Below are 25133 nucleotides of genomic sequence, written 5' to 3' on the forward strand. Positions count from 1 at the left end.
AAAATAATCATGAAAGTGTATTCCCAATATGTGGTTCCACCCACGCACACACATTTTGATACTGCACAGACGAGAGTTTCCTTCCAGATAAATACCTTCATTCAGAACTGCCTCAACTCCAAAAGGTTCCCAAAGGCAGCAGCCCAGTCACTTCCCACTTTAACAGTTGAATCCTTTCATGGAAAACTGGATTTAGTATGGTCCTGTGAAAAAGCCACACAGTAAATCAGGCTGAAATATCGTGCCATAAATCTCCATGAGTCAGGGCAAGGAAGGACAATCATTTCAGTCGTTCTATGAAAAGAATAATGGTTCTGCAGTTCAGTGTAAAATCTCATCTTTCTATATCCATAAGTCATCAAGCAGAACAAAACAGATTCTGACAAAGCATTCCTTCCATATGAATGTGCAGAATTAATGGCACCGCTAAACCTTTTCAGATTTTGATATTGTCATCATAAGCATCAAGGCCTAGTTTGAGAGTCATCATGCAGTCACCTTTCTTAACTTTGCTACGTAGTAGTGACTTTTGGCAGTCACCAAAACAGTGAAATCACTGATGTTTGCCTGAAACTGCTCAGTGGCAAGCTATTAATCCTTGCTTGAGGGAGGTGTATTAGGCAGGCAGCGGATGCAAACAGAGATGTGAGGTGTATCTTCAGAAAAATGCAGAAGTCATGAGAATCCCTGTATTGGACAGTCAAGTTTTTCTAATCAGTATAATGACTTATTAGGTATTTCTTCCAAATTTAATGGTATGGTAGATTTCTATGATGGGGTAGCAAATCATCTTCTAAGCAGATCTGCAGCGTAGGTACAGAACCTACATATGCCATATATATACACACCCTGAACATATACTACAGTTTCATGATGTGTGTTCTCTTAAATGTATAGAAAACACCTTTTATCATCTTTGTGACTTACATTTTATTACCTTCAACTCTGTATGTGCAGTAACAAAGAACTCAGTTTAAACAGAAACTGAGAAATAAATTTGATCTAGTTTTAAGACTGGAAGTTAGTGTTAAAGGTGAATTAGAATAACATGTTCTCGGGTATCTTTTCAGATATTTCTCTCCTTCTCCTATAAAGTTAGAGTGATTATTACCCAATATTGCAGATGGAAATGGCATGAAGCCTTAAAGTTGTCTCACGCTTGTTTTATGTGTTTTTTTTTTCTCTTCGTTCTGTTCAGGGCTAACTTATGTAAGAGCTGTGCTGACTTTTATTAGCATATTAAATCTCTGACATCTTTGGCATATAATGCTTCTGCTTCTTGCACAAGGCATGTTACACATTATTTAGAAATAAACAATTTTTACAACCACAGGGGCAGCATCTGCTGTGATTTGAGATAGGAGAAAACACCCAGGTCATGACCTTATGCAATAAACAGATTAATAATGTTCCTCTTTCTCATGATGATATAGCCATAGCATGCATTATTACTATTTGTTCATGTAGTAGCAGCCCGCTAACACCTCAGCTGAATACACTACTTCACCAAGTCCAAAAAGGCTTTTCAGATGACCCAAATGACCTTTACCTGTACATGCAACATAGTGCTTTAGCAGAAAGAGGGAATTAAGAAAGCATGAATCAATGTGTTCCCAATTTTACTGTTAGGGTCAAGAGGCATGAATATGATGTATTAATTTAATTCCAAGTTTCCTTCCTAGGAGCATGTACCAGGACCACATCTTTACAGGAGACATTGCTTCCATGTTGAAGCAACCAGAAACCCCGCAAATATCTAAGGTGGCTGCTCAGAAGAATAGGACAAAGAGCAAGTATGGATTTCTGAAACAGATTTTCATATAGGCTAGCCATTGTCCTGGGGCTGCCTGTGTACTGTTTCCCTAAATTACCATACCTACCTAAACTGCTTGGATTCCTAACTTAGCTCGAGGTCCTGTACACTGAATTTAATCAAGGCTCAGTCAAAAATTAATTAGAGCCTTTGGCTTTCTGCTTACATCAAGAGAAGAAGTTTCTAATTCTGATCAGGTAGTCTGGCAAGGCTCAACAGTTACAGCAATAATTCATATTCAATGTCATTGTCCCAGTTTGTGTCCACAGCACGCCTGCCACCAATCCCTATTCAGTTTGCAAAAGGAAAACCCAGAGCGCGTGTCAGTGACGTTATAAATAATGTATCCAATTAAGTCAACTACGTCCCATTGCATTTCCCTGAAGCCCACGAATCTGAAAGCCCCAAAGAAACTGTGCACTTTGAGAGAAATATTTAGGCATAAATATTGCCCTTATTTTGAGGTCAGTCCTTTGCACTCTCCTCTCTGTGTTGTACACAAGGCGTACAGAGATTGCCCCTTGCAGCATTACAGAGGATGAGAACAAATACTAAGAGCTTGTGCTGCGCGTTCCAGCTGCATGAGGAGGATGCAAGGTAAGGGCTGACAGGACAGGCTCCGATGCAGGAAAGATGGAAAGAGGCAGCGGGAGGTATGCATGTGTGCACGGCAAAGGAGAGTCCAGGCCTTTCCAGAAGCTAGCAGGATCTTTCACTTCACCTTTTAATTTCTTTATGGATCCAGTGAGGTAGTGAATTGTTTAATGTCATGTGAAAGACACCAGTACTGAAATGTGATGCAGCTTGCCAGCAGTGAGATGGAGGCCAGCACAACATGGTCCTTCTCTTCCTCGCTTGCACTTTTCTTTGATATAAGGAACAAAAACTGTGTTTCAAAAGAGAAACAGAATCAAATTAGAATTCACATTAATTAGATTTCCTGCAGTAAAACAAGAAATAAATCAAACATGATCCTGGAAAAATGGTTTCTTGCAGTTGCAAGCTTGCTTTTTCCCTGAAGAGACGCTTGTGCTTGCTTTGAGGGGGTAATAAAACTGTAAACTGTAAAGTCATTTGAAAATGATAAATTAGGCTGTGATTATGCCAAGTGATATTAATTATGCTGATAGACTATATAGCAAGGAATTTTTAACTGATTCAGTTCTGCCTTCTGGTTTGCTCTGACAAGTAGCAGTGTGTTAGGCTTGCTTTCTTTGTGAGCTTCATTAACAGCAGTAAGAAAGCCCAAACTTGTGTTCTCAGTTCTGTGTTAGGTGCTACATGAACATCATCACAGAGCGGTCCGTGGTTTAAACAAATTGTATTTGTATTGTTTGTACAAACAAAGTTATTTTTGCTAAGTTTTCCGTATCAATAGAGCAGATGCCTGAAGAAGAAAAACCATGATGAGTTTTTTTTCTAATGTAACAAGGACACAGGGGATTTCTGTTTTTCTACTTTGAAGATGCGTTGCCACCTCTTCCTCACAAAGTTCTTTTTAAACCACACCATTTTAAAATAAGCCCCCCCTCTGCCTGGGTGTCTAGCTTGCTTTGCATCTCAGTGGCAGTTCCTTTCAGCAGAAATGAAATGCTGAACCTAATGGTTTTTTCAGCATGGTTTTCTGAAGATCAGGGTGCTATGCAAAATAATGGTGGGACTATCTACTTAATGTAAGCTGAAGTGGAAATTAGTAGATATCACTGTGCAGTTTTGTGATCTTGTGTTCTTTTCTTGAGAAAAAGGAATAGGATGCAACAATTATCAGCTCCTAAAATATCTCATCTGCCTTATCATGGCAGCTTTTTGCCATTAGATAATAGAAGTAAAAATAATATATGAAGTTGTAACTTCCCTGGGACTTTTATTCTGCAAGAACCACAAACCCAAATCTATCAAATGGACTTTCTAAAGGTAAGAATTAAAGGCTGTGGACTGCTGGTGGCTGCCAATTCAAATGTACTTTATCAGTTCCAATGGAGTACAGTCCGTCCACTTAATGTCCCTTCCTTTCTTTTAGTGAGAGCATGTTACAGCTTTACACTGACATTCAGTGCCAATGCTGGGTGCACTCTCTATCGAATGCATCGCCTTTTCTTGGTCACATGCTCAGATTTATTTCCAGCACAGTGGCTTGAATGACAGTTTCCCATTTTCAGTGATGGCATCAAGTTCCCAGCTCACGTTGAGACTGCATTCTTATGTCAAGTGGAAGAGACTTTTTTCCTAGTTCGGTAGAAATTCTGCTTGCTGATTATTTTCAAATCACTTAAAACCAAGATAACAGACAGTTAACCTTTTGCCTTAGGTGACAGCAAGGTAAAACCCCCACAGCTGTGGGCCGGGCACAAGAGATATCCATGTGCAAGATTCACAAAGTGATTCACTGGAGAATAGTTAAGAGTTGAATCTAGGAATTTCAAAATACCATTAATTCAATAAAGTGTCTATAGAAAACAGGAACAATAGTTACAATGAAACAGTTTATCTCAGAATTTAATCTGTTTGAATTCTTTCAGTAATCTTCAAAAGCAGTTTGCAGTTTTCAAAATAACAGGGAATTCAAGTAAGAACATTTATTGTGCCCTAGATGATTTCTGACATCTAGAGATGCTGTTAATTTAAATTTTGCATTTATTCACTCTCAGATAGTTTAAGCTAGACAGTTTTGCTAACTTCCTGAGAATACAGTACTTTACCATTTGTATTAATCTTCTCCAGTATTTCCCAACAGTAGTGTAGCTCCCATGTTCTTACCAACATTGAAGGAAAAAGGGGAACTCGGAGCAGAAGCTGTGTGGATTTGGATTTTACTGAATTACTTTTAACAAAACAAAGATGTGAAGCCTCTGCACTGTATTACTAGCCAAGCATGGAGGGAGGATTTTGACTCAGGATGCACAAGGGTAGGTTGTAATTTCTAGTGAAGTGTTAGCTGAGGTACGTGCTTTTGCTGTTTTGGTGGACTCTAACACTGGCACAGGTTTTGTGATAGAAGAGCCAGGCAGTGTTGCAGCCTTCTCAGCCTCTTCAGCATCAGGTTGCATTTTTGGTTTACATCAGTATGACAACTATCTGAATGGGGTCTGTTACACTTAACGAATTTGTGATGGGCACTGCTCCTGTAATCCTGTTATAGCAGTCTGCTACAACAGTCACATCATCAATACTACATAAAGAAACACTTTTACCTTTCTCAAATCTCTCTGTCTCTCTCTCTCCGCTGGCGATGGTCGCTCCCATCAGAACACCCTTCCCCTCCTGCACCACCACCACAGGGCACCGCTCGGCCGTTACCTGTACCTGGCACAGGACTGGCACACATACCTGCTCAGCAGGTTTTGGTGAGAGGTAAAGAACAGCTGCACTCAGACAGCCTTCAGATGATGCTATGTATGATTGGAAAAGATTCACTGAACCTTAAATGATACCAGATGAAAACACAAGGGAGGTTTGCCATAGGGGTCAGGTAAGACTGATAACCAAGTGAAAAAGAACCGTATGTTTGGACTGCAGGCTAACCAATTAGAGCACCTTTTATGAATAGATAATGAGTTTACCACTGTAAATATCTGTGGTCAGCTCTAAGGTGATGATTAATACATTGCATATTATTTTTCTTTAGAAGTTATTGAAAATCATAGGTCCTTTTAGGCCTTAGTAATTGATTTATCAGTATAGCATGCTCTTTGTTACTCCATTACTCGCCCCTGTTGTGAATCTGGTTTTGCTTAGTCATTCATTTGGAAAGTGGTCACTAAAAAAGTCACAGGCTTGAAAGAATAATTAAATACAGTTTCAAACACAGGCAAATGGGAGATGCACACACAGTCCTGTACATAAAAAGTCTACTTAGTAAATTTAGTGTGTAATAGACTACCTGTAGTTAATCCAGAGTTTCTGTAGTGCAGGCAAGGGATGCCCGGCACCTGTTGGTGGCCAGAGCTTTTGGTGGGCAAATGGTGGTTAATGTCTGAGGAGGGCTGCCTGTCATTTTCAGGATCAGGCTCCAGTGTGAGCAATTACTAAAAACTTTTCCTTGAAAAGAAATTAACAAGAAGTTTTCTAAAGCCTCCTGCTACGTTTGCCACAATTCAGATATTGCAAGCTGTGAACCAGATTGTGCTACTCTTACATAGGTCCAATAGTATCTTGCCTACACAGTGGGGTTGTCTCTAGGGTGTAGCTCAAGGTAAATATAAAACGCCCTGTCTAGTCTGCACAGTGCAGGGTAAGGACACCATTGTACCCCCTGTCTAACCCCTGATCCAAATGTATTTGAAAAGTCTTGCTAACACTTGTTTCTCAGTTTAGGAAGCTTACAGTGTTATGGGTCCGCAACCTGTATTGTTTAGGTTCTTTTCCCATGGTTTTTTTTTTCATTTTGTATATGATGCCTACAAACGTACAAGGGAAAAGAATAAGCAAAAATTCCTGTCTGTGAAATCCTGCTCTTTGTCCAGTCTAGTAAGGAATTCCTCCTCTTGTCATAAAAATCACTATTTTTCTAGATAGGCTGTATTTATTATTTTTTGTAGCTAACTGATTTCTGTAGTTAGAGCATCATTGTACAGTGGGTTTAAGCCACCATTTCTTCAGTCTCGTGTAGCCATTCACTTCTCTGGTGCTTTAAGAAAGCCATTATTGGCAAGAAGGACAAACAGTGCTTTGGTAGCCTTTAATAGTTGCTTCGCACAAATGTAAATGGCATGGGGAAGAACAAGGAAAACCAGCTCCCATGTTTTTCACTGAGAAGAGGACTCATGGTGGTTCTTAACATAGAGGGGAAAAAACCTGCTCATGAGAGGACACAAAATTCTCCATCCAGAAAACCATTCCTGTCCCCAGCCCCCAGCACGTCCTGAAAATGTCACTCAGAAGCAACTCTGCAACTTTAACATCCAAATATTTCAGTTCCATTTTGAGGTAATCAAATTTGTGACTCTTTATTTTCATTTCAGATTTGTCTTACTTAGTTTTATTAAGATTTTGATTTTTTGAGATCATCTTCACTTTAATTTTTCACTGATGTTTTCATTACCGTGTGAGCTGCTTTTAAAACTCAGGATGAAGAAATGCTTCCCTTGCCTTAAAAGCTCTTGCCCTGAAGGATTTTACCTTAACAGATACCTCAGATGCTGCTTAGCTGCAGGTTTCAGTCACTACAATCCAGGGAGCAACACTCAGATTTTGATTCTTTCAGTATGAATGTTTTTTTCTGCTTCTCCTCTGAGACTATTTGAAAAAAAAAAGTCTGTAATAACAGCAGCTCTCAAACCAAAGAGAAAGTCTTTTCCCTTACCTAGATGACATACCACATCATACTATATCTGTCACTAGCACATCTTTGCTGCCCCGTCTCTGCAATGCCTCCAGGATGATACGCTTTGTGATTAATTGGATAAAGAGCAGTCTCTCCTCACCTCAGAGTATGGGAGTAAAAATAGGCTTAGTGTGGAAGACGCCTCTGAAACAGGGTGGTTTTTTGGTCTCCAAAGTTATTGGGGCTGTTCTGCAAGAAAGGAGACAGCTGGCGTTTTCCTGCATACAGGTGTGCACTGTTGGTATTGTTTCCATTTCAAGGTGACGTATCATACGTAAAGTAAATCGAGATGGTCATGAGGTGACAGGCGGACATCTCACCTGGTTTCCTAAGGAAATGAGGTCTGCACAATAAGCACGGGAGTCGCTGTCTGCCCTCTTCCAGTAGCTTTGAGTCTACTTTCCAGGTTCAGGCAAATTTGAACTGAGGTTCATAAAAGCTTAATGAAAGCAGGCAGCTGGGTAAAGAGGATAACTGTGTTTTCCCAGAGAGGGAAAGGAAGAGCCCACTCTGTGTCACGTACCAGGGAATCCACGTGGGGGAGAGCTCTTACCCCAGCTTCAGAAGCAGGAAAAGCTTTGATCAGTGCTTGCCTCCAGAGAAGCCAGCTGCAAGACGCAACGCTGTGGGAAGGCAGGGTTCATTGCCGCACGGCAAATACATCTCTTGATTTGGCTTCGTTCCAGCCGGCGATCTGCGCGGGTGAGCGGCAGGGCCTCAGCCACCCCGCCACCCCACCAACCCACCACCCCACCAACCCACCACCCCGCCACCCCGGCTCCTGCAGCCGCCCGCTCCCACGGCGGGGTCAGGCTCCGGTGCCAAACGGGCTGGTCCCTGCCTGCTTCTGCTCATGGGGAGAGGCTGGCCGTAAGGCACAGCGAATGCTTCGTCTCACAGCCTGGCTAGGTGGTGATCTGTAAAAACTGCACTTAACTGATCAGTGGCGCCGGCTTCCTCCCTATCTCTGTACGCGAAGAAGCACTTAGGCAGAAGGGCAGTCCTTTAAATCACAGGGAAAGGACACACTGCAAGCACTCCTGCTCTGAGGAGAGCTGCTCATGCTGATGCAATCCTGGCAGCTTCTGGTGTGCTGCACGGACACTATTTTATCTTTACTTTTAATGGAAGGGATAAAGTAGAGTAGTAATAATGGGACTGATAAATGAAAGGAAAACTGTAACCACATAATTATGTCAGAATCAACTAACAGCCATGAAAAGCCGATTAAACCACATTATGCAGATACATGTAACAGAATACTATTAGTAAGTCCTTTGCAATGGCACGCCTGGCAATTAAGGGAGCAGTATTGGCAGCACACAGTGAAAACAGTGATAATGTATAGTTAAAAATGTTTGGAGACAAACAGTGCATGGAGTACAGGGACAGCCTAGAACTGAATACAGGAGTGTCCTCAAAGATACCAGCGCCCAGGGGAAGAACCAAAGATGTTATTCCAAATAGACATTTTGACTAGGATGTTGGGCATAGCTTGGAGTAAATTATATTTATCATCAAAATTAATTTACTGGCTTATCCATAAATGAAAGGCTGCAGTGCAGCAAGTAGTCTGTATTTTCCAACCGTCCACAAATTCCAGGTTGAGCAGGCTAATGCAGGAATTCCCTTTTTTTCTGAATTAAAGGCAGCTTGCAGAAATATTCTGATTTAGGCAGTAAGAATATTAGGTAATGTTCCTGTGGTTGCAACTATTCAGTAAATATTTGGTAATAAGATTGCTCGGTGTTGTATATTCTTATGTATGTGGTATTTCCAGGTTGGGGACCTGAAGAAGGTGTCACCCATCAAGTTACTTTCTCATTGGAGTACTGGGATCTGTTGTTTCCTCTCACCCACCATAGAAAGAGAGTGGAGGTTCAATTCTACCCTTTGCTTCCCTTCCTCTGCCCACTCTCGCAGAGCAGTTCTCATCTGCAGTCAGGGAGAATTGCGCAGGAACAAGCTCTGAGATAACACTTAGTGTGGGGTTCAGAGTTCCCACAGGCTTTACAAAAAAATACACTCCTGCCAGAAACTACTCCATGTGACTGTGGAGATCTCATCTAAGGGAATGAAACCAGAGGGGATTTTTTTTGGTGTCAAAGGATGAGCATGCTGGAGAGTTAGTACTCCCCTTATTTTCTTCATCATGCCAGGCAGACTTCAGAGACATGCTACCAAGACAGTTTGCTTGCAGAAAACCAGCATGGATCTTTTAAATATTTATCCTACATACTGTTTTCCAACAGATACATGCAGGTTTTCTTCTCGGCTTTATTTTTGGAGATGGCTGCACTAGTGTGAAATGCAGATAATGAGAGGTCAATAGCGTCCGTGCCCACAGCAGTGCTCTCCTGAGCTGTTATAAAGCAAAGGAAGGGAGAGAGCGTGTGTGTGGTTACACTTTTATTACAGAAGCCAGGCAATACATTTATAAATTAAATTCTGTCAACAACTTAAGTACTAGGGATGTGCAATCAACAAAATCTCTGCAAAACCAAGATTTATGATGACCAGGAGACATGCCTTTACTTAAATGGAGAAGTGAGACTGTGTCCATAGAAGGTTAAAGCATTTAATTGTACTACAATGTCTATATTTACTTGGGTTATTTTTCCTCATACTTTGAATGTGAGAATGTTGATGCTTACAGAGTACTTTTCATGAGAGAAGAGTATCATTACCTCCATTTTTATATGTGAATAAATGGACACCCAGAAATTTGGAGTACCATAGGTGAGGTACAATACCATAGCAATGGGGGAGTTAAGAACCCAACCTTTTTGTGTCTTAGTTGGGTATACTATATACTGGATTATGCTGGATTTAATAGCACAGTAAATTTAGATACTAATAGTATTAAACACCTGTTTTGTCATCCTTTTATTTGAAGCTTGAGCATCATATTCCTTCTCCAGCAGAAAAGTAACTTGAGTCCATTTCTTTCACCTTTTCCAGAACTCAGAGAAAACAAATTGTTTCTGAAGAAACTGCCACTGGTAGCAGTGTGTGCTCCTACATCATCCAGCAGAAAGGATGTTTTTCCTGTAAAGAAAATAATATAAAAATAATAAATAAATAAAAACCACTCTAGCCAAGAGCAGTAAACTTTGGGCAACACCTATGACAAAATCAGTGCCTATGACAAATAGGTTTCACTCCTAAGTTGGGTCTGTCCGTAAGGTGTGTTGTATTCTATCAGGACATGTAGCTCTGACATACACTGAACATACAAACCCTGTTACAGCTTTTGCCTGCTCTTGACTTTGAAGAGGTAGCTAATGTGTTTGCCTTTAAAATAATGTTCTTGTAGTCGACAGTACTACCACTGAGCTCGAGGCAGGCAACTGGAAGATACCCCTCAGACACTCTTACGTTCTTGCTGCATACTTCCACAGATCCATCAGCCAAAATATCGCTAACGATATGAACTTTTAATTTCACAGATGAAGGAACTTGGCGTCATCGTATACAACTGTAGCTGCCTGGTCCTGGATTTACAAAGGATATTTGCCCTGTATAGCTCATTAAGATACAAGAATAAAATACCTCCGAGTTGGTCTAAGAGACTATATGGAGTGTACGATACTCAGAATAAACTGACACTGCAGCTGAATGAGACAAAATCAGAAGCTTTTGTGTCGGTAAGTTCTGAAATGAGTTGCAGAGAGGGAGGGAAGGGAAGAAACTTATTTAACCCACCAGATTTTTGGAAGACTGGGAAATTTAACATCTGCTTATTTGCCTAATGTTGTCCTTTATGAACTACAGAGTAGTGAAACCAGGTTAGGTAGGTGTTAGTAGCATCTATGAAAGAATCTCAAGTGTCTTTTCGCTGATATAGAGATGTTCACAGTTCCCTGCAGTAAGTCCCTCATAACGCTGTGTTCTCCCTGACAGATACTGTCAGGGAGAAGTTACCATGGAACGTGATTTCCGTGAATAGGAACATATATGGTGTCAATTAAGCCTATACTTAAGTATTTCTCTGAACTGGCCCTAACTGAAGAAGATGCACATTACCACTATGTCCTTAACCAAAAGCAGCTACTAAAATTGAGATTCATGCAAGTGACTGGAAAGTCAACTATAGAGATAAGACCACTACAGCATCACCTACACAAGACAGAACTTGTTGGATAGTTTCATAATGCCGGAAAACCAAATCATTCTGTTGTCTGGGAAAACGATTATTCCAATAGGTATACTTTTGTGGGGAAGTCTGTAACTGAAAGGTGTTTAAAAAGTTACTTGCCTTTTTCTGTGGTCCAGAACAGACAAATCACAATATATTTTTTCTTCATTCTGATTTCTGTGATATTGTTCTTACATGCAATTTGTCGGGACTGAAGATGCTGAAGGATTTCATTTGAGCGTTATTCTTTTTCCCTTTCTCTGTAATGTTCACCACTTTTCCTCTTGTGTTCAAAAAATAGTAGGGAGACCCTTCAAATTAGGTTATTTATTTACATGAGCAGATAGAAGGTGAATGACTTGGGAGTAAATGATCTGTTAATCAGACATCTAAAATGATACAGAATAAGCTTGATATCAGAGCTTGCGTTTTTATCAATGTAATGTATACTGATTAATCCTTTTCACCCTGTTCCATTGAAAGCATTCATACTTCTGTAGAACATTATCTACTTTAGCTTTAAACGGCTTTTTAAAACTTCTAAAATTCAAGCAGCAACCCCCGTGGAAGCACTATCTGGTGTGTGTATTTTGAATGGGAAGAAACGGAGCAGTCCTCCATCTAACCAGTGATGTAGCAAAACTGGAAAAAAGTACACAGAGCAATAGAGATGATGAAAGATGTGGAGTGTCTTTTCATTTTGGAAGTAATTACATTGAGTAAAACCAACCCCTTCAAAATCAGGAATATAATGAAGCTGCTAAGAGTTATTTACCATTCTGTATAAAACAAGGGGCAAAACCTCATTGCTTTATAACCATGTCTAAAACAACAGAAGGCACGTACCACGCTGTTAAGTTGTACAGCCACTAGCACAGGATGTTGGTGCAGGTGAGTGGTTGGTTATACAGGGCAGGGTTTACCTTCCCCTGCTGGGAGCCAGGAGACATTCAGGTGTCCAGGATTTTTCACACTCCTACAATCACTGGAGAGACAGAGAGCTATTTTGGAGTGAAAATCTGGAAATGCCTAAGACAGCCAGAATTAATAGCTATCTGAAGAGACATACGCTTCCATTGCTTCTGGAGAGTCTTAAGGACTAGCTTAAATTAGAGACTGTCTTTCAGACAGTTAGCTAAGGAGCTGTGAAATGAACTCCAACTCCCTTCTAAGCAATCTGTAAGAATTGGAGAAATCCTGCTGAAAGCCACTCCTGAAGAGACACACAGTAAGGAAAGCTGGGTAAGGCCAACTTTCAGGAATCTGGGATCTGAGACAAAGAGATGTGGAGAAAGGCTCTACAAAAACTGCTCTTCTGCAGTTTGCAGAACTGCTCACTTCCTCCCTGTGATTTGTATTTCCTTTTGTGTGGGCAACAAAAGCCTCTCCTCTTGAAATTCCACTTCAGAAAACAAAAGGAAGGAGTCACAGGTACTCAGAACCTCAGGCCAGGGAAGTCCAACTCCAAGAGCTACCTGAATTTGCAGCCACAGCCAGTTGGGCTGGTTCATCCTTCCTGAAAACACGCTCTTCAACAAATTTCTCACCTACTAGCAAATTCTCTGTGTTTGCCAGCATGCCCCTCTGAAAGGCAGTCCTGGAGTTGCACTGGCCTGGTTTGGTGGACCAAGTGTTAACATCGCCGTCTGTTCCCGAACTAGTAATGATAAGAAGAAAGTCTCTGCAGGCCAGGCAGCTGCCTGTGCCGGGGTGCTGGTGCTGCCCCTGGCCGGTGCTGTGCCGCTGCCTCCCTTTCGGTCCGGGACAGCACAGCCCCTGAACAGGGGCACGGCAAGGTACTGGTGCCCAGGGAGAACAAAGGCCTGTTTCTGGTAGGTGAAGAGACGTATCAAATGTGTATTTGGTCAGAATAGCAAGTACTATACGACTAATATGGAGAAAAGTACTAAAATATTCTATGACCGTGGAGTGGGGGTCAGCCGTGCCACAGGGTAACAAGTGCAATGTCCAAATACAAGTGTTACGGTGAGAGCTTTAACAGACGTTTTTCTTCTAATTATCTGCTAAATGTCTTTCACTTTCTGGTCCTTGTCTTTCTCAGATGCATGCAATATAATGCATAAGAATTCCTTTCTTTAGCTGCTCTGTAACTTAAAACTTCTATTCAAGAAAATAGTAAGAGTGCAAGAATAAAATCTCAGTGCAATTGACTCTTATAAGTTTCAGATAACAGACATAAATTATATCTAACAAAACCACTTTACACTTTTTCTTGAGTTGAAACTCATTCTTTGAAAACGTATTTCACTTTCAATGTTCATGCTGTATAAAACAAGCATAACACACAGTCATTGAAATTTTTTGTTAAATTCAGGAGTCATGGCTTAGTGTTGCTTAGCAACAACATCGTCTTCCAGACAGGCTGATAAAATGTAAGAGGTTTCCGTTGTTTTTCTTAGTGTTCAGGAATGGATCTGCAATATTGGTCCTGAAATCTTGCCACAGTTAATTTTCTAGTATCTTCTGAACTTAGTTGTAGTAAGTCCTTAAGAACACCAGTCAATGATTAAGAAACCACTGTGACAGGCATTGTATTGAAGGGAAAAAAACCTAATCAACCCCCCAGGGTCTGTCCCTAAAGAAAACATACTAATCTAGACGTCAGCTGCAACCCAAGCAGGTAACAAAGATGAGAAGGCGATACAGCAGCAGGAAGGCAGGGGTCTGTCAGGGCCAGCGGTTAAGGCCAAGCGGCACCCGCTCCAGCTCCATGAAGTGCCTTTAACAACCTCTACTCCCAGGAGCTCTGGTGTTGCCTGCGAGCGACCTGGCAGGTGGCTCCACTTCTCTCTCCCTGCTCAGGCAGGAGAGCAGAAAGTCCTGGGCCTCTGCCACAGACAGGTGATTCCTGCTGGCTTCACCTTGCTGACTGACACATTCCACAGCCCTAGATACAAGGCAGAAAAGCTGAAATCTGGGCTTACTGCTTACCGGCTCAGTGCCAGGCAGAGTTCATTTGTAGCTGAAGCTAGGTTTTAGAGATAAGTTTCGTGCAAAACTGCAGCATCTCCCTGCGACAGTGACTGAGCAAATGGTGACTTTGCGCGGAACTTTAAACAGAACTGACATAATAGACTTAATTCCTGGTCACAAGTGATGGATCAGGCTCATGTGGCAAGAACACAGATATTACTCCATCTAATAGTAACCAGTCCTGGGACTTGTTGGAACAAAATTCTCTGAAATGTAACTTTAACTAGAGCTTCTGTGATGACAGTGGATATTTTGAAGTTTGTCTTCTGCATTTTACCTACAGTTACATCTAAATGGTGAGGCTTTCAAGGGGAAATTAAGCAAATACCTCTCCTTTGTACATTTGAGTGTTCTAGCAGGACAGTTGAATGTATCAGTTAATATTCTCTACTAAAATAAACTACTTGCCATCTCAAGAAGAATGAGAGGAAGAGAAAATAAATCACATATTTTAAATGCCATATTTGAACTTTTCCTTTCACAGAATTCACCTAAACTCTTCTGCCCAAAGGACAGAGTCCTGGATATTGAAGCTATATACAGTGTTATCGATGATGCGAAACAGTTTGTATACATAGCTGTCATGGACTACTTGCCGATCGTCATTGACACCAATGCTAAACGGTGAGTGTCCATGTCCAGGACTAGCAGGTTATCATAATGTCAATAAGGTTTGCTGGAGAAAATGAACCCACAGGAGATTAGTTACTACTGTGGACCAATTTCTTGGGGCCCAATTCTGCTCTTATTGAAATCAGTGAGAGTTCTGCCATTGACTTAAATGGGAGCAGAATTGGGACCTAAGAAGACATTTCCAGTTCTGGGTCCTAAGCTTTGGATCTGCCTATCGAAGGAGATCAGAAATTGTCTAATCTGACCATCTGTAAGTCACTGGGACCCAGGAATACAAGAATCTGCTTACACATGCATCCTATTTCTTACACAATTATATTCACTACACTGATACCACAGCTACTGGCATTTTACAAGTATCATATAGATATTCAACATGACTGTGTGTGTGTGTTAAGAGAGAAGTAACATGTTATGAGTTCTCATATAGAACGTGGGAGATGTTATTATTTTATTGAAATGTACATATACATGAAAATTTCAAATTCATCATGGATTACCTTTGAATTATATTACATTTTGGTTAACTGGGAGTTTATAAAAACAAAGAAAACCAAGTAATTTTTAAACACCCTGTTTGTATGCGCCATTAAAAAGCATGCATGACCCAAAACTGGAGCCACAGTGTAATAAAACCATCCAACTCACAAGGCAAGTATCCAGTGGTCCCTCCAACTTGATAACACTCATAATGAACTGAGAATCTAGCAAAGCTTGCCATTCCATCCATGCACTTTATTTGAACACAGTTAAGCCAAACTAAACATGTGGTTATGTCCTTTTTTCCAGTTTTGCATAATTAAAGATGTTTTGTTCAGATCTTTCAAAAAGTAACTATCATTTGACTGATATCAAGCATAAGCTGTTTCAAGTCTACAAGAGGGTTTTTCCAATAAACTTACTATGTACAGCCTCTATCAGTGAAAGAATCATGGGTAATGCTGTAGGAACCTCAGTTTCACAATATGCATCCCTCGCCTTTCTCTTTTATGCTGGAAAGGATCTTAGTGTGTAGAATCATTACAGTGTTGCAGCTCATGCTATCTCCTATACTCCTCCTTACTTTGTTCTCGTGCCTGAAGAATTCAGAAATCTGCTGGATTAGGGAGATCCAGGGAAGCTACCTGTGTGAATTCTTCAACATTTTTCCTATGGCATGGCTTTTTTTAAGGCACTGCCACACTTCTCTACCTTGTCAGCTCCCAGTTCTCGCTTGCAAGTTATTTTCTGGCATTGTAGAGCTCAGATTTCATTAGGCCAAATGCCTTGATGCTGCTGGAATAAAGAAAACATGCATTTTCTTTGCCTAATTCTCCCTGTCCTGACCTGCTCCCACCAAAGGTCAGAAACACAAAGCTTAACTAGCGATTGTGAGAATAGTACCGTGGAAGCCACCATCCCATTCATGGCAGAATTTCTGCAATCCTCATCAGGAAAAAATGTAGCATACTCCTTGAACGACCCATCTTCATCTGCTGCTGAAGGATGCAGGCACCCCGCAGAGCTGCGGCTCTTGTTTTCCCAAGCAAGAAATTACAGAAGGCATTCCAGTCCCCAGCCTGTATGGTCCCAGCACAGAGGAAAAAAAGGATGGCAGTCAGGGAGAGATCCCGTGTTCCTGTTTCCTTACTTGCGTAACCAACAGAAAATCCTTCTTGTCCCTCCCTCTGGGCTGGGTAAGAAGCACCCTCCAGCTGTACCTCATTCTGCTGGTTCCCTGGCACCGCAAGAGCTCCACTGCTCTCACCACAGGCACTGACACAGGAGTAACTCTCCCAGCTATGGGCAGACCAGGTACCTGTATTTCATGCAAATGTTTTGGCAGCTCTCAGTGCACCTACACAGATGGAAGATGTGCTCAACCATCCACAGCCTCACTGTCTCCACAGTGACAGTTTTGGTGCAGGGCAGAATGACACAAAAGAGCATCTGCTGGCAGATCTGTTTAGTGAGAATCCTTTTGAATGGGAACGGCATTCCTTCAACAGACAGAAAATGAAATTCACATGGGTTTAGTTTTCTCTATGATGTCTAGGCTTGGCTGCATAAAAATCTGAAATTTTTTTAAGTTCTCTGAATATATTGTATTCTTTCTCCACAGGTACTGGCCATATTTAGACGGGAAGATCAGAGAAGCGTTAGTTTTACGAAGTATTAAAGTACGACTTCTCATAAGTTTCTCAAGAGACACAGATCCCCTTACTTTTAACTTTGTTTCATCTCTGAAAGCTATTTGCACTGAAGTTCCAAGCTGTAGTTTGAAAGTTGTAAGTATAATCCATATTGCTTTGAAATTTAAGATATTTCCCACCCCCACTCCCAAAAAATCAAGAAAGCTTCACAACTGAGAAGTGGGTTTAGTATCAAAGCCTTTATATTTCATTAAATAACATAGGAAATGTAATATAATGAACTGAGTGTATTCCTAGTAGTAATACACGTCGAAATTAAGACAGAAAAATAGACTGATGCCAAAAGGCAGTCTGTGTGGTGGAGAGCCCATGTAAAATACTACATCTGGTGTTTCAAAGCAAAGCTAACGGAGTGAACCGTAGTCGTATGTCGTGTTTATACTGGCTGGTAGGGGTAAATATGACAGCACAAAAATGTGTTTTAGTCTGGATTCATGTAACCTTAGCGTTCAGCTGTGTAAGTATCTATTTTTACTTTAGTCAAGTACAAAGTACAAAAAAAAATAATGAAGATTTTACATTAAATTCAGAATTGTGAAGACTAGAATAAGCATTATGTGACCGCATTAGACATGCAATACAGGAAAGTGAGAAATACCATATATGTTATATTTGTATTACAGAACAGAGTACATGGTAAGTACTACTTTCACTTTGATGAACTTCATTTTTATGAAATTGAGGCATGCTGGATCAATTTCTTTGGGGTTTTTTTTTGCAGATAACTGTCTTAAATAATCTGCTAAATTATTTTGACTACTTGAATTGATAATCCACTGAATCACTTTGGCTTTTTAAAATCGTAAAATTGACAACAATTGTAGAAACAAGTACTATTTGTGTTATACACACTAAGTGCTATTTATGCATATATAGAAATAGGGATTTTTGTTGTAACGTACACTGTTATTACAAGTTTCCTAGGTAAGAAGCAGCATAAAGTGTGTTTTTTAAGTCAAAACCACCATACATGGCTGACACTGCTTAAGCCACTTCAATTTTGAGTACCTTCTAGCTTGTTCCATATTTATCATCAAAATCCTGTTTATTTGTTCAAAATTTTTTTTTTTTTGAGTGGCATCTAATGCTCTACATACTGATATCCATTTCCACCTATTTACAACAGGTAAAATCTTTAGTATAGAATTTATCATCTTGTCAAGAACTAAATGCTAAAAGGAAAAAAATATATTTCTAGACATCTATTCTAGGTAGATAGTCTAGCTAGAATATCTGCAGTTAGAAAACACAAATAGAACTTCCAGTAAAAAACTGAGACCGGCCTAGATTTAAATAGTTGTAAAGGTACAACACACCTCAGTTACCTCTGTGCTGGTCATCACATGTTCCACATACCGGGTAAGTCACTGCCTTAAATAAGCCTTGGTATGAGTAATACTAGTATCTATTTGATTTTGGCTGAAACTGTGCCACAGGCTCCGCCACAACACTCCTTTACTTCACAAATCATGTCAGATGAGCACTGTTTTTTTTAAAATTGCATTTCTTTTGTATTCATCTGCTCTAGCCAGGATCAAAATGAAACAGAACTACGTGTGTGTATGGGGTAGAAGGAATAGGCTAACAAGATAAAAATTAAACTTAAACCTTTTGAATTATTGGAAAATTCTGCTTTTCCCTTTTGGTTCTGCTTTGGGCATGAGAAGACATAAAGTCAAAGTAAACTCTGTACAGAAAACACTGTCATGCAGACATGTATTGTACGTGTGTGTTTATACACAAGAACACCGAAATTTTAAGAGAACCTTAAATTACAAACTCTGATTGAAAATATACTTAAAATTGCTAAGCTGTGTAATGAAACACCCTCCCCCTTCTTCTGTTCTCTCGGGGATAATATACCTGAGTCCTACGAAGCATGTTCGGTAGCTTTTTTCTCTCATTTAGCTTTTGATCCCTGTGATGTGCCTTGTTGTGATTGGTTTTTTATGCCTACGGCAAGACCACTTTGGCTAGGAAGTTTCCAGCAAGTGCTAGTGGCTTGCTGCAGCTGCAGGGTACGCTGTTTTGGCAGTGGCAGCAGCCTGAGGTACGCAGTCATCTTGGAGAAGGCTGTGCAGATACAGTTTCTCTGTTAGATGGGAATCTCTTCCCTATTTCCCCTGGTCTCTGACCAGGCTAATGGAAGTTTTGGTGCTAACTGCAAGTATATAGTTAGAAACAGGGCACTGTAAACCTGTTAACCCTAGCAGTGTCCTGATCAAAACCAGCCACCAACCTCTGTGCATATAATTTTTCACTCTGCTACTGAGGTCAGGAAGGCAGAGCCTGCAAGACATGATTTCCTAGTTGCTAACACTGAATTGTAAGAGTGTGCTCTATCTAGAAGCAGGGTTTTTTCCTTTTTTGCCATAAAACTTTGATAATACTGGGCAATTAACATCACCAATGCAGTCAGAAAACGCTTAGTCTCTCATTATGCATTCCTCAGCATTTCACTGAGTCCAGTTCACATCAGCATTAATAATTATTGCATTCAACTGAAACTGCTTTGAGAGTGCAAACTCAATACAAGGACTCTGAAGAAACAGTCACTGGGAAGAAGTCACGTGGAAAAAGCTTTGTTTGAGGACTAAATACATGCTGTAAGCACACAGCCAAATGTCAAGGAGTAAACTGCATACCAAACTGCTCATTTGGGGAGCTCTGTCCTATGCACTGAACCACATGCGGTCATGAAACTGAAGCTTGAATCATAAAGGGTAAAGTCGAGGTGAAGAGCTCACCATTGTGCTTCTTGGGACCTTAATTCCAGTACTCCTTAAGTTTTGTGGGCTTGACCATGTAAATATGTCTTCTGTGCAAGAATGCTCAGTCTAACTCTCAAAGGAGCAGTCAAAAGGGCCCAGCTCTGTTGGGTGCAGTGCTGAACAGAGAAAGGTGCAGGTTTTTGAAGGGCCCACAGAAAGCATGAACTAGAACAAAATGTCTTTAGACAACTGGAGACCAGGAATGAGTGGCATGGAACAGACGTGTATCTACAGCCCAAGTTGTTCTTGAGCCTCCACCTGAATCTATTTTTGAGTTGTGCAGGTATATTCCTGCTAAGGTAAGAGTAAGGAAAAACTGAACCTTTCACTAATTCTCAGAAAGCCAGAAATGCCCTACAAGTAAACAAAGTGTTATGAATTAACTATGAAACCTTTGTTCCTAAGCACTAACTTAAAGCTCTAAACTCCTAGAAGAAGGATGGAAAAGATTAATGAAATGTTAGCAGAATGTGGTATATTACTAACACAGTACTTCTGCTGAAGGCGCATGTTGGAGAACGTTAGGCTGTGCTACTTAATGCCAGTGCTGGTTCCCTTGCTCATGTAAGCTCCATTCGTGTATTCTGTTTGTGAGGGCAGATGGGTTTCCCTACTGCTATCTGTATTGTCAAGGAGTTAACGGCTCCTCTGCTGTTGCTGGAGAACACATTACATTTTCAAGCCTTCTATCTTTTCCTGCCTGAATCTGAAATTTTCTCTCTTACAAAGTTATTATACAAACAGAACACTATGTATGATTTTTTCAATTCAGCATATCTGCTGAATCTATCTCAGTTTGACAACTCTAAGCTTACACAATTACTGTGCTTGGCTATTTTTACATCAAGGTACGTAACTTTTTGCTACATCTCATAACATTAGGAAGAAGATAGGGTGTTATGTTTTGTTTCCTACCATTGAATACTTTACCCATTTGCCAGTTTTAGACTATTCCCTACAATATTAGTGTTAGTCACACAGTATCTTCCACATCCCTGTGAAAAGTTACTGTCAGTACCCTTGATGGGCATCCTACGGCTGCTAACTGTCTCTGTTCCTGTTTTGTTGCGCCAGGGAAAACATGACCATTTTCTTCTGGCTTTATCCAAAAATTCAAGACCTGTTCAGAAAGATTCAGATCCATCTCTAGCTTCTTAAGTACATACTCTCTGTGTGGGTGCGTGTTTATGGAGCAGCTCCTCAGGCACACACTTGCAGTCTTGATGTTGGCTAAGAACTAACCCCTAATATCTAGTAAACTTTCCTTTATAGCTGCTAAGATGGTTTATTTTAATTTTTTAACAGTGTAATGCTGTAATTGTTAGTGATGTTAAAAATCTGTAATTGAAAGTATGATTTCTCCATGCAGCTTAGTTAGATGTGAATATACAATATGAATCTCATTTAAAGGACAGATACTACAGTTTTACACAGAATAATCTTTTTTAATGCCCTTTATAAAGCAATCACTCAAACAGTTTGGGTTGTTGTGCTTGGTTTTAAATTAAAAAAAAAACCAACTATCTTTGGAATTTTGCTAGTATTTGAACTCATTGCAAAAATTAAGCTGTGGAAGATAACAATGCCACGTACAGGTAAGCAAGGATGCGGCAACATACAAAATTCAGAGACTGTTTAAGGAAACAACTTTGTGATAGTTATTGATCATAAAACTGCGCCACAGTACCATCCAGTATTTGGGCACTGAAAATACGCAAACTCTTTGAATTTTATTTCTAATGCACTAAAAACCTGCTTCAGTTCTAATAAACTTTCATCGTTGTGGGGAGGGGGTGCGTCAGTCCAAGAACAGAGACTCTCCTCAATGCTTGAATCAGCAGGACCCTGAATTAGCCTTGTATTTTACACAGAGTTCTTCCAAGGAGTTTTGGTACAACCTCTGACAACATAAAATTTACCCCAATATATTTTCTAGTGGGGAAGAGAGAGATTCTGACAGAGTCCACAGCATAAAGTGTTAGATAAACAGCAGTCTCTGGGCTACTCTGCCTTTCTGTCTGCAAATAAATAATTTCCATTAGGTTTGGTAATACTAATTGCAGATAAGCCCGTTCAGAACTTGAGTTCTCCAAGGAAAACCAAACTGTAATGATCAAGACTGATGATTAAGAAGAGAGATTTTTTGAATGAGTATTTATATGCAGTTCTGAAGAAACCAGTGGTATAAAACCTAAAGCTGGCGTTCCTGGTAATCAGTAACAACACATTTTGCAATAGTCAAGCAGTTTACTGCAAACCAGCTTGAAACCTACCTACATCATCAGCTGGGTAAAGAATGCTTTATAAAACTAACTGCCTGTGTGCTATGTGTACACCCTTATTTGATTTAATCAAACTGATGATGTAGTCTACCACAGAGATCACTACATCTCAGTAACAAATATAGTATTTTACAGTTGGGTTTTCAAAGTTGTAATATTATTCTGAAAGACGTCTCCCTAACCTAAAAGGATTCATTCAAGGTTTGTATCAAAAAGATCACTAGTTCAAGAGATGAATTTTGCATTATGGAAAACAGACCCACAAGAACGATCAAGAAGTTTTGGGGTGGTTTTTTTTAAATACTATTTTTCAATGTCTTAAGGGGGTGCAATGTATAGCCAGCTACTTTCACCAGTAATATACTGTGAGTTAGGTTTGTTCTGAGGATCTACACCATCACCTCAATCAAAGTTTCCCAGTCATGCAGTAAATCTTTAACTTCATCATCTTATTCTCTACTTCTGGTTTTGGAATCTGCGTCTAGCTATTAGTTTCCTTGATGAAACAAACAATATTCAGATTTGTACTGAAAATCTCATTTTTGTCTTGCACTGATGCAGACAAGGAGTGCATGTGGCTCCAAAATAAATAAAAAAAAAATTAAAAAATCTAACTTTAGACTTTACCTTTAGGGTAAAAAAGAAGCACTTTCCTCTTGTTGTCTGGTAAATTTGACCTCTCCAGATCAGATTTAATCCTGAGAAGTTTCTAAGTTTCTGAAATCAGCAAGTTTCCTGGTGGAAACTATGCAATGTGTAATACAAAGGTATTAATTCAGCTGTTGGTGTACCTGCCAATCCGGATCCTGAAGCAGACTTCAAACCCCAATGTCCCTTGATGAATGAGGAAATTATCTAAAGAAAAATTCCTGGCTCTTACCATGCAGCACATGAAGACTGGGGGGGGAATGTTCATTTCATAGCCTTTACTACTTGGCACTGTATTGCTTTTAGTATTCAGTAGCCATATAGTTTGTACAGTTCAGAATGCCAAGGCATAGTATCACAAACTATGAGAATTTAGTAAGAAATACAACGTGCTGTGTTTTATTAAAATTAATGCTTGGCTATAAAAACTCAAGTTCTCTTTTCTGTAGCACTAACTCATTTTCAATGAAGAGTAAAGAACAGACCATATTTTTTCTGTCCATTATAAAACAGTTCTCATTAATCTGCACTCCATTCTATTTTATGGCAGAAATTCTTTGACCTTGAGGAAGAGAGTGCATGCTTTCTTAAAGAACAGAAGAACACTTCCCTTCCCAAATTAAATCGTAACAAATATATGGTGACTGATGGAGCTGCATACATTGGTAAGTAAGTAACCACATCTCAAGAAATTCTGGTTTCTAGCCAAAAGCCTGAAATAACACCCATTTGTAAATGAGGAATCTACAGCTGATATGCTTAAGTTAAAATAATAGTTCATTTCTTTGGGAACCTAGATGAAAACTGAGCTTTGAGCCTCTTCTCATTTAAAAACTTCTATCTATGAATCAGTTTTTCAAAAGCAACGTTCAGTATTTAAAAACAGACTGAAAACACAAATACAACACACGTTATGAAGTAGGAATAAATTGGATTATTAACATAAGATCTTGTTTCTGCAATCCAATGAAGATGGACTGTTCTCCATTTCCTCCCATGTTACTACTAAAGCTGTGGTCAATCCTGGTAAAAACTGTATAAATGCCTTTCATCTTCTGAAGTCTTATTCCATTTACTCTAATTTCAGATACCCTCCTAACATTAGGTACGTATCTAACTGGTATTTTGGGCTGAAGGTGCATTTAAGTAAAGTCGCTGTATGGCTCCTAGCAAAAGTTCATCAGTCAAATGCTCACTGAATGCAGTCTAAAAACTGCCTTTAAAAAAAAATCTAGCTGCTTGAGCTGCGTGAGCTGCAGGATCAAGAAACTGCTACTGAATTAAAAAGTAACTCAGATTTTATAAAGTAAAGAGAGAAAATATGCATTCTAATATGCTGCAGCTTGATGCTTTAGTTGCTTACTTCCTCACCCTGACTTACTGCAAAGGGCTTAAAGCCAGTGACTGCAGAGGCTGCAACCCAGAAGCATGCCCATGCACCATGAAGAATGGAAAATCCCAAGCAGTGTAGACATGCAACCAGGAGCTACTCTGAAAAGCTCACCTTGATGGGCTCTGAACACAGACACCTCCCTTAACCTATCCAAATCTTATTTTTCACTTCAAATAGTGTAGCTTATTATTCTCTTGTCTCCCAAATGTTTTATGAGCCCCCCCCCCTAATTTTTTTACTCCATTTTAAATTTCTTCCACCAGCCAGATCAAATTTCAGTAACGTGTAACTTGGCTAAAAATCCATGCTGTGTAGACAAGTTGTTGGTTTTTTTTCTTTCCTATTGTCCTTACATCCTTAGACATACATAAATCAAAAAAAGAAATAATCAAAGCTGTGTGAAAGTAACACAAATGCATGTTAAGTACCCAATTATCTTTTATTTGAAAGCACAGGAAGAAATGTCCCTTATGATGAGACTTCAATTTACCATCCTTGACAATTTTAGAATTCTTAACACTTCCTGCTGAAATGACGCTGAAAGAAAGGGTATAAATTTCTTGGATACCTTCCTGTTTTTTGTATGTTCATATGTTGTTTTAAAAGATGACCTCTAGTAAGAGCATTTTTTTTCTCCAAAATACTGCATGTGTTATGAATGTACAACTTAACTTAAATAGTTACTAGTTCTAGTGAAATAAAAATAAATAACTGAAACACTTGGTTTACCTGTTTTCCATTAATACAACTACCCTCTTTGCCTTGCAATCAGCAGGATTTGAAATGCTCATTCATTATCTTAGATTTCAACACAGGTGGTAATAACTGGCATAAAGCAGTAAAACCTGTTTTTCTTTCCTGAAATAGTATCTATCAATGGGTAACCTGTAAAAGATCCATTGGTTTGGCTCAGCATTAATGGAGCAACCACTCTCCATCCCATCTA

The 25133-nt window shown here is 39.8% G+C and overlaps 1 protein-coding gene across 11 annotated transcripts in view; it reads left to right on the forward strand.

Moving 5' to 3' along the window:
• Nucleotides 1-25133, forward strand: part of PLD5 (phospholipase D family member 5) — a 202686-nt gene that overhangs the window by 165803 nt on the left and 11750 nt on the right. For all 11 annotated transcript variants that reach the window (XM_069800629.1, XM_069800627.1, XM_069800632.1 and 8 more), the window contains 4 exons: nucleotides 10586-10783; nucleotides 14753-14892; nucleotides 17003-17168; nucleotides 23345-23459. In XM_069800629.1, the coding sequence (XP_069656730.1) occupies nucleotides 10586-10783; nucleotides 14753-14892; nucleotides 17003-17168; nucleotides 23345-23459 (619 nt within the window). The remainder of the gene's footprint in view (nucleotides 1-10585; nucleotides 10784-14752; nucleotides 14893-17002; nucleotides 17169-23344; nucleotides 23460-25133) is intronic.

This window comes from Haliaeetus albicilla, chromosome 13, assembly GCF_947461875.1.
Source record: "Haliaeetus albicilla chromosome 13, bHalAlb1.1, whole genome shotgun sequence".
In the NCBI taxonomy this organism is placed as follows: domain Eukaryota; kingdom Metazoa; phylum Chordata; class Aves; order Accipitriformes; family Accipitridae; genus Haliaeetus; species Haliaeetus albicilla.